The sequence below is a fragment of the Marmota flaviventris genome, chromosome 1 (genome assembly GCF_047511675.1).
Source record: "Marmota flaviventris isolate mMarFla1 chromosome 1, mMarFla1.hap1, whole genome shotgun sequence".
In the NCBI taxonomy this organism is placed as follows: domain Eukaryota; kingdom Metazoa; phylum Chordata; class Mammalia; order Rodentia; family Sciuridae; genus Marmota; species Marmota flaviventris.
In genome coordinates, this window is record NC_092498.1 from 136,004,848 (window position 1) to 136,019,961 (window position 15,114).

At 49.5% G+C, this 15,114-nt stretch overlaps 1 protein-coding gene across 4 annotated transcripts in view; it reads left to right on the plus strand.

The window, feature by feature from the left end:
• Abcb9 (ATP binding cassette subfamily B member 9) overlaps positions 1 to 9,632 on the plus strand; it is a 38,314-nt gene extending 28,682 nt beyond the window's left edge. For all 4 annotated transcript variants that reach the window (XM_071609050.1, XM_071609051.1, XM_027921382.3 and 1 more), the window contains 5 exons: positions 873 to 1,061; positions 1,514 to 1,687; positions 4,182 to 4,341; positions 5,602 to 5,738; positions 8,434 to 9,632. In XM_071609050.1, coding sequence (XP_071465151.1) covers positions 873 to 1,061; positions 1,514 to 1,687; positions 4,182 to 4,341; positions 5,602 to 5,738; positions 8,434 to 8,694 — 921 coding nt within the window. In that variant the 3' untranslated portion in view covers positions 8,695 to 9,632. The remainder of the gene's footprint in view (positions 1 to 872; positions 1,062 to 1,513; positions 1,688 to 4,181; positions 4,342 to 5,601; positions 5,739 to 8,433) is intronic.
• The last annotated feature ends 5,482 nt before the right edge of the window (positions 9,633 to 15,114 follow it).

Here is a 15,114-nt window from a genome sequence, read left to right on the forward strand (position 1 = left end):
GTTCTCATGTCTTAGTAGTAATACTGTTAGTATTAATGACAGTTTTAGTTGTGGCATATTGAGCATCACAGGCCAAGCCCTATCTCCACAGCAACATGCCCTGGTGTTGCTCTTACCCCCTTTCCTCCAGTGAGGACACTCAGTTATGGCACTGATGCACCTAAGCTCAGGAACCAGGTGTGCCCAGATTCTAATCCTGCCTCTGCAACTGCTTGGCTATGGAACCTGGGGCAAATACTTGAGTCCCCTGTGCCTATGAGAGAACCTACTTCATAGCATGTAGAAAGCACTAATAAAATGGGCCATTAATACAATTAACCTTTACATTGGATATATTTTTACCCAAGGAGAGTCTACTTATGACAGATATACATCAAGACCCATTTTTATTTAGTATTTATTTTTTAGTTGTAGTGGTCATAATACCTTTATTTGTTTTATGTGGTGCTGAGGATCAAACCCAGGGCCTCACGCTTGCTAAGCGAGCACGCTACCACTGAGCCACAATGCCAGCCCCTCAAGACCCATTTTAAAAATTGAAATTAAAATATGTGGTGGCAGCTGACCAGCCAAGGTGGGATCACTGCCTTGGCACATTCTTACAGGTTCATTTCTCTGCATTTCTGTCTCCTCTTCTTCTCCTGGGTGGGGGTGAGAATTGGTAGCAATGACCTTGAGGCACACATACTCCTGGCCACCTTGTCTTTTGTTATTGTCAGTGTCCACTGTGTTAGCAGGTGTCCTGGAAGCAGCCCCTGTGTCTCCCCAGAGCTGCAGCTCTGTCCTTGCTCCCTGCACACCCTCGTATCTCTGGTACCTCAGAGGGTCCCAGGAGCGGATATTGGGGACATGAACATGTCTCTTCCCTGCAGTCTGTGGGCTCTGTCTACAGTGGCCTGATGCAGGGCGTGGGGGCGGCTGAGAAGGTGTTCGAGTTCATTGACCGGCAGCCCACCATGGTGCACGATGGCGACTTGGCCCCTGACCACCTGGAGGGCCGTGTGGACTTTGAGAATGTGACCTTCACCTACCGCACACGGCCCCACACCCAGGTCCTACAGGTGAGAGGCAGACGGGAGGCTGCCAGAGTCATCCTACCCTCTTCAGGAGTCTGGGCTCCAGCTGGGCAAGGCGTGTCCTTAACAGATGGACTCCAGATAATAAGCTCTGGGAAGGAAAGAAATCAGGGTGTGGTGGGGGGGGAGCAGCGTGAGATTGGTGAAATAGTCAAAGAGGCTTCTCAGAGGAGGTGGCATTTTGAGCTGGACCTGACCAAGGAGCCACACCCAGCCAGGTGGCTTGCTGCAGTGAAATATTCCAGGCAGAGGACACAGCAAATATGAAAGTGCTGCCAAATCAAGCGTTTTAGAAAGGAGAACACCCAGGGATCAGCAGTGCCCAGCCGCAGCCTAAGAGCGGGGGCGGCTGGGAAGGGCGCCCACCTGTGTCTGAGACAGTGTCCAGCCCTAGAACCTGGACCTGTGACCCCACACTGTGCCTGTGTTCCTTGCAGAATGTCTCCTTCAGCCTGTCCCCAGGCAAGGTGACGGCCCTGGTGGGGCCCTCTGGCAGCGGGAAGAGCTCCTGTGTCAACATCCTGGAGAACTTTTACCCCCTGCAGGGAGGCCGAGTGCTACTGGACGGCAAGCCCATCGGTGCCTATGACCACAAGTACCTGCACCGTGTGGTGAGTGTGGTCAGGCCCCCACGGCCCTCGCTGCCCTCCGGCCTTCCTCTGACCTTGGCTAATCTCTCACGCAAGCTGTGACACAGAGGCAGAGAAGGTGCAGTTCACAGAACTGTCACCAATGCACCATCATGAGGTCATGACATAGAAGGTTCTGGCACTCCAGAAACCCCATGTACCCTTTCTTTTCCCCTCAAGAGTATGTCCCACCTGACTTTTATGATCACCATTTTCTTACTTTTCCTTAGTTTTACCATCTGTGTGTACCCAGAGATGATCTGATCTGAACTTCATCTAGACAGAGTTCTGTGTGTGGCTCTCTGTATCCAGGGTTCTGCGTCTGCAGATTCAACCAACTATGGATGGGAGATATATTTTTTAAATTATCTGCACTGAACGTGTACAGACTTTTCTCTTGTCCTTGTTTCATAAACAATACAGCGTAACAACCATTTCCATAGCCCTTACACAGCCTTGTTAGGTATTACAAGTCATCTAAGGTGATTGGACATCTACAGGAGGATGTGGGTATGTTATATACAAATAGTGCCATTATTAGGGACTTGAGCATCTGTGGAATTTGTTACCTGAGGGGATCCTGGAACCCATCCCTGAGGACGCAGAAGGATGAGCCTTTCCTTGGCATTGCCTGTCTTTCGGCTCAGCATCATTTAGCCGTCCAGGCTGAGGTTGGGGTTGGGGTCCATCCATCTTCATTGCCAGATGATAATCTGTTCTGCTAACATGTCACAACCTATTTATGCCTTGTGCTCTTGATGGGTCTTTGGGTGGTTTTCTTTTTTTTACCATTACCAAGGATACTATTGAGGGATGTGGACAACTTTGTTCCTGTCTCTTGGGGCATGTGGCTAGGTTCTCCTGAAGAATGACCTCAGAGCAGAAAAGCCTGGTTGGAGTAGATGCTGATCCCCAGCCTCAACAAATTCTGCCAGGACAGTTTCCCAGGGTGCTTATAATCAATTCAACCTTCCGCTAGCAGCAGCTGAGAATTCCAGCTGTTCCACATCTGGGTCATCTCCAGGACTCCAAAGAAACTGCTCCTGACCACGCAGTCCTTGGTAACCTCAGAAGGAGCCTCAACACCCAGCCTTGTGCTGAGCAGGGAAGCCTGAATGGGTTCAGATCATATGCCCTATAAGGAACACCAACTATTAGGGGGTGACATCACCAACGTGAACTAAGTCATTTGAGAACCTGAGGGCTGTCATAGAAATTCCAGAACTACTGGCCAAGCTCTAGATGGTGGCAGAGGCCATGGACTGGGAACTCTCCCCGCATCAAACATATTAACCAGAGACAGATGGCTGGCAGATGGCCCAGCATGCGGCCCTCCAGATTGCTGACCACTAGCCTCAGGAAGAGGCCTCTGGGTAGAGCGGTGCAGACTGCAGCAGTGAGCACTCTCGGGTTCTCAGGCACTTCATGTCATAAGTCCTGTATTTTGCTAGAAGTTGAATGTATAGGGGCAGCTTTGGGGGGTCTTCTGCCACTTCCCAGCAACTACAGATATGAAACCCTTTTTCATGTATTTATTGCCATTGGTTTTCATCTTCTGTGAATACCTTCTTCATAATTTAAATTCAAAAATTTAATTCCCATAAACAAAACAGTAAAATGCCACAATATAACTGTAGCCCCACAGTTTTAGTGAATTTTATAACTAAGCCAGGAGAGTTCCCCTCCACCTTCCCTGTCTAGGAAGTAACCTGCACTGGTATTTTGTAGTCGCTTACCAATTTGTTTCCATAAAAATATATTTCCATATATTTTAAGGAAATATACCAACATATGGAGGCATATGTACATTGTACATGTACATAGTGTTTTTTCAACTACACACACACACACACACACACACTGCAATTTGGCTGTGTGGATGTACTGTAATTATTTAACCAATCCCCAGCTTATGTACAGCTAGGTTATTTCCATTCATGCATTCATTCTTTTTACAGTATTGAGATGATATTTTTCATACTATTATTTTTGTAGGCCAGATTCCTAACTGGCATCACAGGACAATGACTCCTTTGAACTGTTTCCTCAGAAGGGAGGGGACAATTGCCAGGGAGGCCTTTGTGGCCTGGAGGCCTGCTGTGGCCTCTTGCTTCCTGATGGGCAGCTGCATTCACAGAGCTGCATTCTACACTTTCTCCCACACTCTGGTTTTCCCCAGGACAGAGACAGTCAGTGAACTTCCTCTCGGTGGTCAGGGAACTTGCCTTAGCCCAGAACAGCGTGCTTAGCTAGCCCCCTTTGTGAGGGGGGAGGCTGAGGGCATGTGCACCAGCAGGAGAGAGAATGGGGGGGGGGGCAAGAAGGCAAGGGGCAAGGAAAGGCAGCTGAGCACAGCCTGATTAGGTTTCAAACCTGAGACCCTGGGCGTCATCCAGGCCCTGGCTGGTGAGGCTGCTGGTGACAGCTGGATGGACACATTCCTGGCTTCTCTGACAATCCCCTTGCTCCTGCACAGATCTCTCTGGTGAGCCAGGAACCCGTGCTGTTTGCCCGTTCCATCACAGACAACATCTCCTACGGCTTACCCACGGTGCCCTTTGAGATGGTGGTGGAGGCCGCACAGAAGGCCAATGCCCACGGCTTCATCATGGAGCTCCAGGATGGCTATAGCACAGGTACGGAGCCCAGCGTCACCTCCACTGTGCCTGTGGGTCTGTCCTCAGGGTGCAGTCTTCTTGGTTAAGGACTGCCCTCTGCCACCTACTGTTTACCTTTTCAACTTCCTTTCATTGAGATGAAATTCACATAACAGAATCTTCTTTTTTTTTTTTGGTACTGGGGACTGAACCCAGGAGTGCTGTACTATTGAGCTATATCCCCACCCCTTTTTATTATTCTGAGACAGGGTAATAACAATTCAGAGCTACTCTCAGCAATTTCCAACTAGGTGATACCCTGTTATTAAGTACAGCACCGTATTTATTGTACAGTGGCTTCCTCCTAACTAGAATGTGTAACCTTTGGTCAATATTCCCTCAGCACCTCCTATAGATTTTAAAATGTGATTCTTGAACAGGGAGTATCCCGTGGGTTCAAAATAAAAACACATATGAGGAGGTGTATAAGGAAAAGCTGTGTCCCTGTTCCTTCCCCCGTCCCTCCTACCCCCAGCAGGACTTTTCATTGGTTTCTTATATGTCCTGTAAATATAAATGTGAGTTCTTATTCCCCTGCCCTTTTACAGAAAAAAAAATAATGGCCTTTCTATTGTGCACCCAGCTCTATTGACTTAGCTACATGCTGGTGAGCCACCACGCTGATGGAGGGGCTGCTTCCTCCTCCTCTTCTTCCTCTTTTCTTTACTGTGTGCACAGCAGTGCACAGGCCTTTATGACAGTTGGTAACTGACTCTCCTCCTGCTGATGGACATTTCATTTGATGAGCTGCTTTGATTTACTTGTGGCAATAGCGGTGTTGTGAGTCACACAAGCCACATGCCTCGGGCTGTGCAGGAATGATGGTGGGTAGGGAAATTTCCTGAGGCAGGCTGCTGCCCCAGGCCGTGCACCTGTGATGAAGACCTTTGCACAGTGCAGATGATATACTCAGGTTGTTGCAGCCTGGTGTTGTGAGCACAGGATGGGACTACCTGTGCTTGCTCTGGGAGGGCGGGACACAGCTGCAGCCTCACCAGCACACTGTGTGATCACACATGGGATTTGTGCCAGGTGAATGGGCAGAGCTGGGAACGTGGATCCACTTGCATGTAGCAGCCTCTTACAAATAGGGTGGGAATGCCAGTTCGTGACCTTTCTACTGGTTGGCAGTTCTAGCCAGCGGCCCTTTAAAACTGCCCAGGCAGGCCTTTTGCTCTTTCCAGGGGCTGCCCAGCCGCCTCCTGCTAACTCACTTGCCCCTGTGCCTCCACCATGCAGAGACGGGGGAGAAGGGTGCCCAGCTGTCAGGTGGCCAGAAGCAGCGGGTGGCTATGGCCCGGGCCTTGGTGCGGAACCCTCCCGTCCTCATCTTGGATGAAGCCACCAGTGCTCTGGATGCCGAGAGCGAGTACCTGGTGAGTGGCAGGATGGCAGGGGACACTGAAGCAGTCGCAGCTCCAGGTGGCCTGGGTCTCCCCTTCACCAGTCGCAGGGAAGGGCCTAGATATGCCACAGGGGCTACCCAGGCCATTGGCTCCCTGAACTGATGAATTTACAGAGGGTAGAGAGCCAGAGAAGAGGTGGCCCAGGCCCGGTCACCCTGAGTTATGTGATAAGGAACAAAAGCACATCGTGACCAGACCCGGCTCAGAAGCCCCACCCTCTAGCTTAGTCTGTTTCTTAGTAGTTTTGCACAGGTGACCTACCAGCAAGCAACACCCTAAACCCCACAACCTGCAATTGGTAACATGACCTTGAACTCGTTACTTTTTCTCTCTTGGTCCCATTTTCGTTGGTAAAATAATTTTAATTGGTCCAGTAATGTGCTTGTAGATGGCTAGCTAGAAATCTAGCCCTGTATTGATCCCTGCATTCCAGAGATGATTACTGACCCCCTCTTAGCACCAGGCACTATTCTAAGCGCCAGGGTTACAGTGGCCTGCTGACCAAACAAGACCTCTGTCCCCACGCAACAAGTCCACAGTCCCCATGGTATTTCCATTCTTGTAGGGAAAACAGATAATAAACAAGGATGCAGGCAGGTGTTTCACCTGTGGCCTATGCTACAAAGAAAATGAAATGTCATGAGTCACAGATTGGGAGGGGCCCCTATCATCAAAGACAAACACAGCTGGTCAGAGTGGAGGCCCAGTGGAGGCCCTGAAGCAAGATTTTATTCATTAACTACTTGTAGTTCAGAGGATTGAGCTCTGTTCTCATTTGTGCAGAGGTTTCCAGGCTGTTTTAGAGGGAGAATGAGGGAGGGGAGGGGGAGTGATCAGGGGTCCTAGTGGAAAACGGTGCAGGGTGCCCGGTGTGGATGCAATGAGGCCACCTGTGACTAGTGGCAGTGACTGAATTAGGATCCTGCCTCCCACAGAGGTTGGAAGATAAGGGCCCTATCCTTCCTGATGATGACAGCCCAGTCAATGCCTTTTGAGTCCTGAGTTGTAGGAGACACAGGCACCTCTCAAAAGAATAGAGAAGGGGTCATGTTCTAAGCCCTGTCTAGTAAATGCTCCAGGAAAGGACAGTCTGGGGCCTGTGGCAGGTGTTGACTTGAACAATAAGTCCCCCTGGCCACATTGAGCTTTCTCTAGCAGATGCTTTGATAAGGGGGCCTGGGTCATCTTGGGATACCGCTTCGTGCTGCTAGAAGCCATACTAGAGTTTGGTCATCTCTTGGCACAGAGGTTTGGAGGAGCTTATATGCTGAGAGCTCTGTGGTTCTTGCCAGGGTTTAGCCAGCTAAACCAGGTGTGATGGCATATGCCCGTGATCCTAGTGATTGGGAAGGCTGAGACAAAAGGATTGCAAGTTCAAAGCCAGCCTCAGCAACTCAGCAAGACCCTGTTCAAAATAAAACATGAAAGGGCTGGAGATGTAGCTCAGTGGTAAAGAACCCCTGGGTTGAACCCCCAGTAACAAAAAGAAGAAAGAAAAGGAGTCATCTATGGGGAGTTCTGGGAGGGCACCCCTGAAGGCTAGGCCAGCAGGTACAAGGGCCTGGAGCGGGGGACAAACCTGGCACGTTCAAAGCAGAGCAAAAAGTGTGGCTGCAGCCAGGGTCGAACAGAGAGAGGCAGGGGCACAGTCACAGGGAGGTGGGTTCCCCCAGCCTTTCGAGGAGTTTGAACTTTTCATGAAAATTAACCAACTTGACATTTCAGTTGTTAAGTTTAAAGAAAATGGAGCAGAAAGCAGAGAGTTCCCACACACCCTCCTCTTTCCCCTCCTGCCCCCATTCCTGACCTCCTGCAGCAGTGACCCATTGTTCAAGCTGGTGAAGCTGCGTGGATGCTTTATCACCTAAACCTGTGACAGGGCTCACTCTTGATGATGTACTTTTGACAAGTGTAGAATGTCATGTACCCACCATCACAGTGTCACAGGGAAGGTCTCACTACTAGAGAAATCCCCTAGCGGGGTTGGATGTATCCTAGAAGGGGACAAAAAGCTTTTGGACGGTTTGCAGCAGGCGTTTAACTGACTCAAAGTTTTTTTGTTTGGGGCTTTTGTTTTTGGTTTTGTACTGGAGATTGCATCCAGGGGCACTTAATTACTGAGCCACATCCCTAGCCCTGTTTATTCTGAGACAAGTTCTTGCTAAATTGCTCAGGGCCTTGCTAAGTTGCTGGGGCTGGCATTGAACTTGCGATCCTCTGCCTCAGCCTCCAAGCCACCACCATACCTGGCTCTGACTCCAGCATTTTAAGGCTGCATGGGGAATATTTAGGGGCCAGAGAGAAAAGCTGGAGTCCTGCAGGTGAGAAGGAGTAGTGAGAGACAAACAGGAGGGGGAAGCCACAGGCTTTGTTCATGGAGTGCGTTTGGTGACAAGGCACAGTGTGGAATTGAAGGCTCTGCCTGGTCTCATTGGCCTGAGCGTCAGGGCTGATGGCCACTCACCAAGCCCCCTCCCTGTGTCGGACCTTGAGCTCTGTCTCTCCTAAACAAAATCCAGCTATCAGGTTCTGCTCCAGCTCTTGTTTTTCAAAGAGAAGCTGAGTTTCAGTGCCACAGAGTAAGGGGTGGCCTGGAGCCTGGTGGTGGGTGGCCCAGGCAGTCAGGTGGAGCAGCCCCATGAGCCAGCTCCCATTCTCCCCCCAGATCCAGCAGGCCATCCACGGCAACCTGCAGAAGCACACGGTGCTCATCATTGCGCATCGCCTGAGCACCGTGGAGAAGGCACACCTCATCGTGGTGCTGGACAAGGGCCGCGTGGTGCAGCAGGGCACACACCAGCAGCTGCTGGCCCAGGGCGGCCTCTACGCCAGGCTGGTGCAGCGCCAGATGCTGGGGCTCGAGCCCGCCTCGGACTACACAGCCGGTCACAAGGAGCCACTGGGCAATGGCACTCACAAGGCCTGACCTCGGCCCCAGCCTCTCCCAGTGGGGCAGAGGCTCTGGCGCCTGCCTTGCAGACACGCCCGTGGGGCCACAGCAGCTCCCAGCTGCCCTCCGAGCCCAGGTCCGTGGCACTGGGGGGCAACCTGCCACGTCCCACCTTTCACCGCTTCCTGCTCTTGCCCTGGTTCCACCCTGCTCCCAGGGCACTTCCAGCCTGTGCTGCCATGAGCACCCCTCTGCTCTCTCCGCCTGGTCTCCCCTGCTGCTCCCCCACGCTCCTAGCAAAGGTGCAGCTGCCTTTTTAAACCATGACCTTACCAGGTTTTTTTACTGCTTGATTTGATGCACTACAGTCAACTCCTAGATTTCAAAAACATTTTTCTAATTGGGAGTAATGACGGGAAAATTCACTAAGGTGTTCTAGAAACTTCTGAGCCAGGAGTGAAGAGCCCTTCCTAATAGTCTGGGAGATGCCAGAAAAGAACTAGGCTCACCCTTACCCCTCCAGAAAAGGGGCTTTCCTGTCCCAGAGGGGAGCACAGGGGTGGAGTGGAACTGTCGCTCCCTCCTCCCAGCTTGGTGAGTCAGGCCGAGGGTGGGCGGGAAAGTGGGAGGCATCTAGCTGCCCATCGGCCCCCTGCCAATCAAAGCCAGTCTCACTGTGAACCACTGCAAACCTCAATGGGGGAGTGAGGGGCTGGCCAGGCCTGGCAGGGCCTCTGGGGTGCACCCAGCCCACACCCAGCGCTTTAGCCCCCTTGGCCCTGCCTCCTTCTTCCCCTGGCTGGCAGCCATCTGGACGCCCACCCTGTCACTCGGCTGTCTGGAGGCCCTTGGTTGTTTGCAAGATGCTTTCTCTTCTGTTTGGTGGATGGGACTGTTGCAAAGCCCAGGGACCAGCTTTGTCCAGGGTTGTGAGATATTGGGAGAACCCAGTCAATAAAGTGTACTACCTCTGACTCCTGACCTCTGATTCTCCTTGGGCCGTCTGCCCCATTTCCTGGTTAGGGTTTGGTTTTGGGTTTTTTTTGGTTGTTGTTTTGTTTTTTTGGTACTGTAAATTGAACCCAGGCATGCCCTACCATTGAGCTATATCCTAGTCCTTTTTATTTTTTTGAGACAGGGCCTCAAAAACTTGCCCAGCTAAGTGAGGTGGCACACGCCTGTAATTCCAGTGGCTCAGGAGGTTGAGGCAGGAGGATTGAGAGTTCAAAGCCAGCTTCAGCAAAAGCAAGGCACTAAGCAACTAAGTGAGACCCTGTCTCTAAATAAAATTAAAGAAAAAAATAGGGCTGGGGATGTGGCTCCGTGGCTGAGTGTCCCTGAGTTCAATGCCTAGTACCAAAAAAAAAAAAAAAAAAAAAAAAATTGCTCAGTTAAGTTGCCCATTGCCCAGTCTGGCCTCAATCTTGAATCCTCCTGTCTCTATCTCCTGAGTGGCTGAGATTACAGGTGTGCACCACCACACCCGGCTCTGGTCAAGTTTCTCACCAGATCCTGCTCAGTTGCAAAAGGTCATTGGGTGGTCCAGGGCCTGTCCCAGTGTTCTAGAGCCCCCATCTGTGCTCCTCTGTCCTCAGGATCTCCGGTGCAGTCATTCATGCCCATCAGTCTGTCTCCATGGGCCTGTGCGAGGGGACAAAAATGATCTTCTCCAAATCCCAGGGAGAATCAAGACTGCTCTAAGTGACCTCCCATGTTTCTCCACCCCTCTGGGCCTCTGTGTCCTCATCTGTAATGAGGGGTACACTGTAAGGATGAACCTCCTGCTCTGCGCTCCTATGTGGGACCAGGGCCCTTGGGAACAGGGTATTAGTGTCCTGTTGTTGCTGTAAGAAATTTTACCACTAACTGGGTGGCTTAGAATGAAGATGTTCTCTCAGCCTTTCTGGAGGGCAGAAGTCTAACAGCAGGGGGTCAGCAGGGCCATGCCCCTGGCCTGCCTTTCACCCTGTCCTGCGATTTCCCTCTTCAACTGGCCGTTGCCTCTGTGTCTGTGTCCGTGTCTCTCTGCTTTTCTGAAAGAACACTGTAGTGGGATTGGGGGACCACCTGGAAATCCAGATGCTCCCATCTTGAGATCCTTAACTATCACATATGCAAAGGACTCTTTTCCAAATAGGTGACATTCACTGGTCCCAAGGATTTTACATGGGTATCTTTTGGGGGCCACCACTCAACCCACTACACAGGGGAATGCTCAGCCCTGAATTTAGTTTTGGGGGTGGGGCTTAGGTGTTCTGAGAGTCAGCAGACCTTCAGATATTTCCAGAGAAGTTGGAAATTCCAATCTTATTGGGAGATCAGCTGCTTTTTTAAAAAATAACTTTATTATTTATTTATTATTTTTATGTGGTGCTGAGGATCAAACCAGGGCCTTGCACGTGTGAGGCGAGCTCTCTATGGCTGAGCCACAACCCCAGCCCCAGATCAGCTGCTTTTTATAGATTGTCTTAAACTGTCTTGATAAAAGCAAGGACCAGTGAACATACCCTAGGCAGTCTTCAGACTGTGCGCCTCCAGCCTGCAACCTCAACACTGGCTGTGCCTGTTCTCCAAAATCCTTAGAGTTTCCCTGCGGAGGAGTTTGCACCTGCTGTGGGGCCCCTGCCCCTGCCCCTCCCCCGCCTGTCCCTCCCCCTGTCCCATCTGCCCACCTCTCTTCTCATCCCTCCCCTCCCAGGCTGAGGACCCCAGCATGTTCTTCTACCCCCAGGCAAGGCATTCAGCTCCAGCTCCCCAATCCGTAAATCCAGACCCAGAAATGGGCCCTGGGCAACAAAAAAACTTTCCAAAGACCAAGAACTTCCCAGAGCCCCTCTTCAGAAAACAGATATATATATGTGTGTGTGTATGTATATATATATATATATATATATATATATATATATATATATGTCTTTCTTTTTTCTTTTTTTGGTTGTTGATGTACCTTTATTATTTTACATTTATTTATACGTGGTGCTGAGGATCGAACCCAGTGCCTCGTGCATGCTAGGCAAGTGCTCTGCCACTGAGTCCCAGCCCCAGCCTGGTGGCTTTTAAAAAAGAATAAATTATTTATTTTGGAATGATTTTAGGTTGACAAAAAAATCGCGGTGACATTGCAGAGTTCCCGTGTGGCCCTCCCAGCTCCCCTGTACATGCATCTCAGGTCATCGAGGTAGCAATGCGGGCACGTCACCATCAGCGAGACTCCAGGCTGTTTTCGTATTTCTCTTTCTTTTCTGCTAATGTCTTTTTTCTGTTCCGGGACTCAATCTGGGCACCACATCACATTTAGCGAGGTGATGCTTTTCAACTGAGGTAAAAGGCACATAGTATGGACTTATCGTCCGTGACACCTAAGGTGTCCACAGTGTTGTGTGGCCCTCACCACTCTCCAGCTCAGGACATTTTCATTCCTCTGAAAGAAAGCCCCATCCTGTGAGCCCCACATGCTCCTCTCCCTACATCACCTGCCAACCACTGATCGGCTTTCCAGACTTGCCCATTCTGTATATTTCATATAAATGGCATCATACAATATGTGGCCTTACGTGACAGCATAGTGGTCTCAGTGTTCATCCATATTGTCACATGTCAGGACTTTGTTCCTTTTTATGGCTGAATAATAGTCCATTGTATGAGTGGACTACATTTTGTCTGTCCATTCATCCACTGATGGACATCTGGGCTGCTCTGCCTTTTGTCTATTATGAACCGGGTTGATGAGAACAGTCATATTTTGGTGAAGACGTGTTTACACTTCTCTTGGGTATACATCAGGAATGGAATTGGTGAGTCATGTGGTATCTAAGTTTAGCCTTTGGAGGGACTGCCCAACTTTTCACCGTGGCTGCACTGTTTTATTTCCCCACCAGCGATGCACCAAGGGTCCAATTTCTCTGTGTCTTCACCAACACTTGGTATCTTTTGTTCATTTTATTTTTTTAGATCATAGCATCCCAGTGGGATGAGGTGGAGAGGGATGTCTTTTTGAAAGCTGACTTTTCTGTTTCAATTAATTTAGTAAATATTGCTGCCCTTCCTCCATCCCAGGCACCATGCTAGGCAACCAGGGAAACCTGTTGTAGTCTGCATCTTCAGAGCAGCCTGTTCCACCAGGAAAACAAGCAGGGATGAGACAGAATGGAGGTGAGACCCAGAGCAGGCTTAGTCCTGGTGAGAGTAGTTGGGGGTGGAGGGCAGACAGGGGCAGGCTGGTTTGCGCAACCCGTGCCGCTGCTAGAGGGCTCCGTGCTCAGAAGGGCATGCTTGGTTCGATGCTCTTTAGTTACAGTTTGAAATTCTGAATGATTTTTTAACCAAGTGCTCACATTTTTTTTTATGGCTGAATAACATGCCATTGTATGGTGCTATGGTTTGGATATGATGTGTCTGTCTCCTCTGAAACTTATGTCAAGATTTGCTTGTTATGTGGCAGTGTAGAGAGGTAGGTGTTCTAAGGGGAAATTGGGTCAAGAGGGCTCTGCCTGTCTAAGTGGGCACTTGTAGATTAATGGGGCTCTGTGTCTTACCACATGATACCCTCAGCCATGTCTGATGCAGTAAGAGGGTCCTCGTCAGATGTGGAGCTGATACCAGCACCATGTTGAACTTCCTGACTTCCAGAACCCATGAAACCCTACCCATTATAAATTACCCAGCATCTGGTATTTTGTTATGGAAACAGAAAATGTACCAAGACAGACACACAGATATGCCACATTTTAATTATCCATTCTCCATTTGTGGACATTTGGGTGGCTGTGGCTATTGTAAGTAGTGCTATTATGAACTTTCATGGACAAATTTTCACTTACATATGCATTTTTAATTTGCTGGGTAGATACCTCAGGGTAAAATTCTTGGGAGAGGAATGTTTTTGAAACCTGTTTTACCACAATCCTTAGTAAGAAAAATATTTACCTCTCCTACCAAGTACACACACACAGAAAACCTTCATAAAAGAATATTAAAGAACTTATTACATATTATTTTGTCTGTGTCATTTAAGAAAAAATTGATTTCATGGCCCATTGCTATCTCAGGCATTTTGAAAAGCTCTGCTCTGGAGGAATTAATAGGCAGATGTTTGCAGCAGCCTGATTTGCATTTATAAAAACTGAAAGGAACTTGCACGTCTTTTTTTTTTTTTTTTTAATGGTACTGGAGATAGAACTCAGGGGTGCTTTTCCACTGAGCTATATCTCAGTTCTTTGTATTTTTTAATTTTGAGGCAGAGTCTTGCTAAGTTGCTGCGGTTGGCCACCTACCTCAGCCTCCTGAGTCAGTGAGATTACAGGCGTGTGCCAGGGTGTCTGTCCTTGTCTCAAGATTTTAAAAAGGGCTGGGGGTGTAGCTCAGTGGTAAAGTGGGTTCCCAGTACTGCAAAAAAGTAAAAAGTGTATATTTAAAAAGAATAAAAATAGAGGAAAACATTAACAATGGTCAGTCTTGAGTGTTGGGCACTTGTTTGTTTCATTGTTCTATTTCTGCATATTCAAGTTTCCCCGAGGGATGGGGATGGCATCATCAGAAGAGCCTGAAGAAGCCCTCCTCTGCTGCACTGTAGAGAGGGGAGACTTCTGGGGGTGAGCTCAGCCCTGCGACTGACCTGGCAGAGGTGTTACAGAGCAGCTGAGCGGGTGCAAGAGCAGCCAGCAGCAAGTAGCTCAGAGCCCACAGTGACAATGACCGGCATCCCCACCCCTGCCCTCCTAAGCACTGCCACTTTAAACCAGCCTTCCTCCAGGACCTGAAAGGGGCCTTCTAGAAAATTCTGCAAGGATGGGACCCTGGAATCCAGCACAGCCACCATCATTACTGCTGAGGTAATTTGTTTTCAACCCCAGGTAGGAGAGCTGTTGTCATTTCAAATAACCAGACAGGAAAATTCTTAACTTTCTATCCAAGGGTCTTGGAAAGGGACTTGGACACATTGTTTAATGTTTACTTCTTAAATTATGGTGAAGTACCCATCAAATTGACCATTTTAACCACATTAAATTGTACAATTCCGAGGCATCAGGTACCATTACGCTGCCTCCTTTAACTCTTTCAAAGTGCACGTTGGCATCTCTGTTCTGCACAGCCGGCTGCTGCGAGCAGCAGCACTGAGATGGACCCCTGGAGGTGACGGCCATGGAAACCCACCCTCCCACTGCAGGGGCTTCAGTGACTCCACCTGAAGCCCCCCGAGTCTCTGCTATTAAATTCATTTTCCAAAATGAAAAACAAGATTAAATCAGCTATAAAAGATCATCTAACCAAGTGACAAGATGGGAACTGGTGCTGGGCACCCCAAATGCCTGAACCCCGAGCCAGTCCTGGGCCAGGACTCCAGGCTGATGGCAGGTTGATGTGTGGATCCGGTTCCCACCACACCCTTTCCCACCTCTTTTGGTTTTGGTTTTGGTTGTTTTTGTGGGATGCCACCAAGGGTTGGCTGTTCCCTGT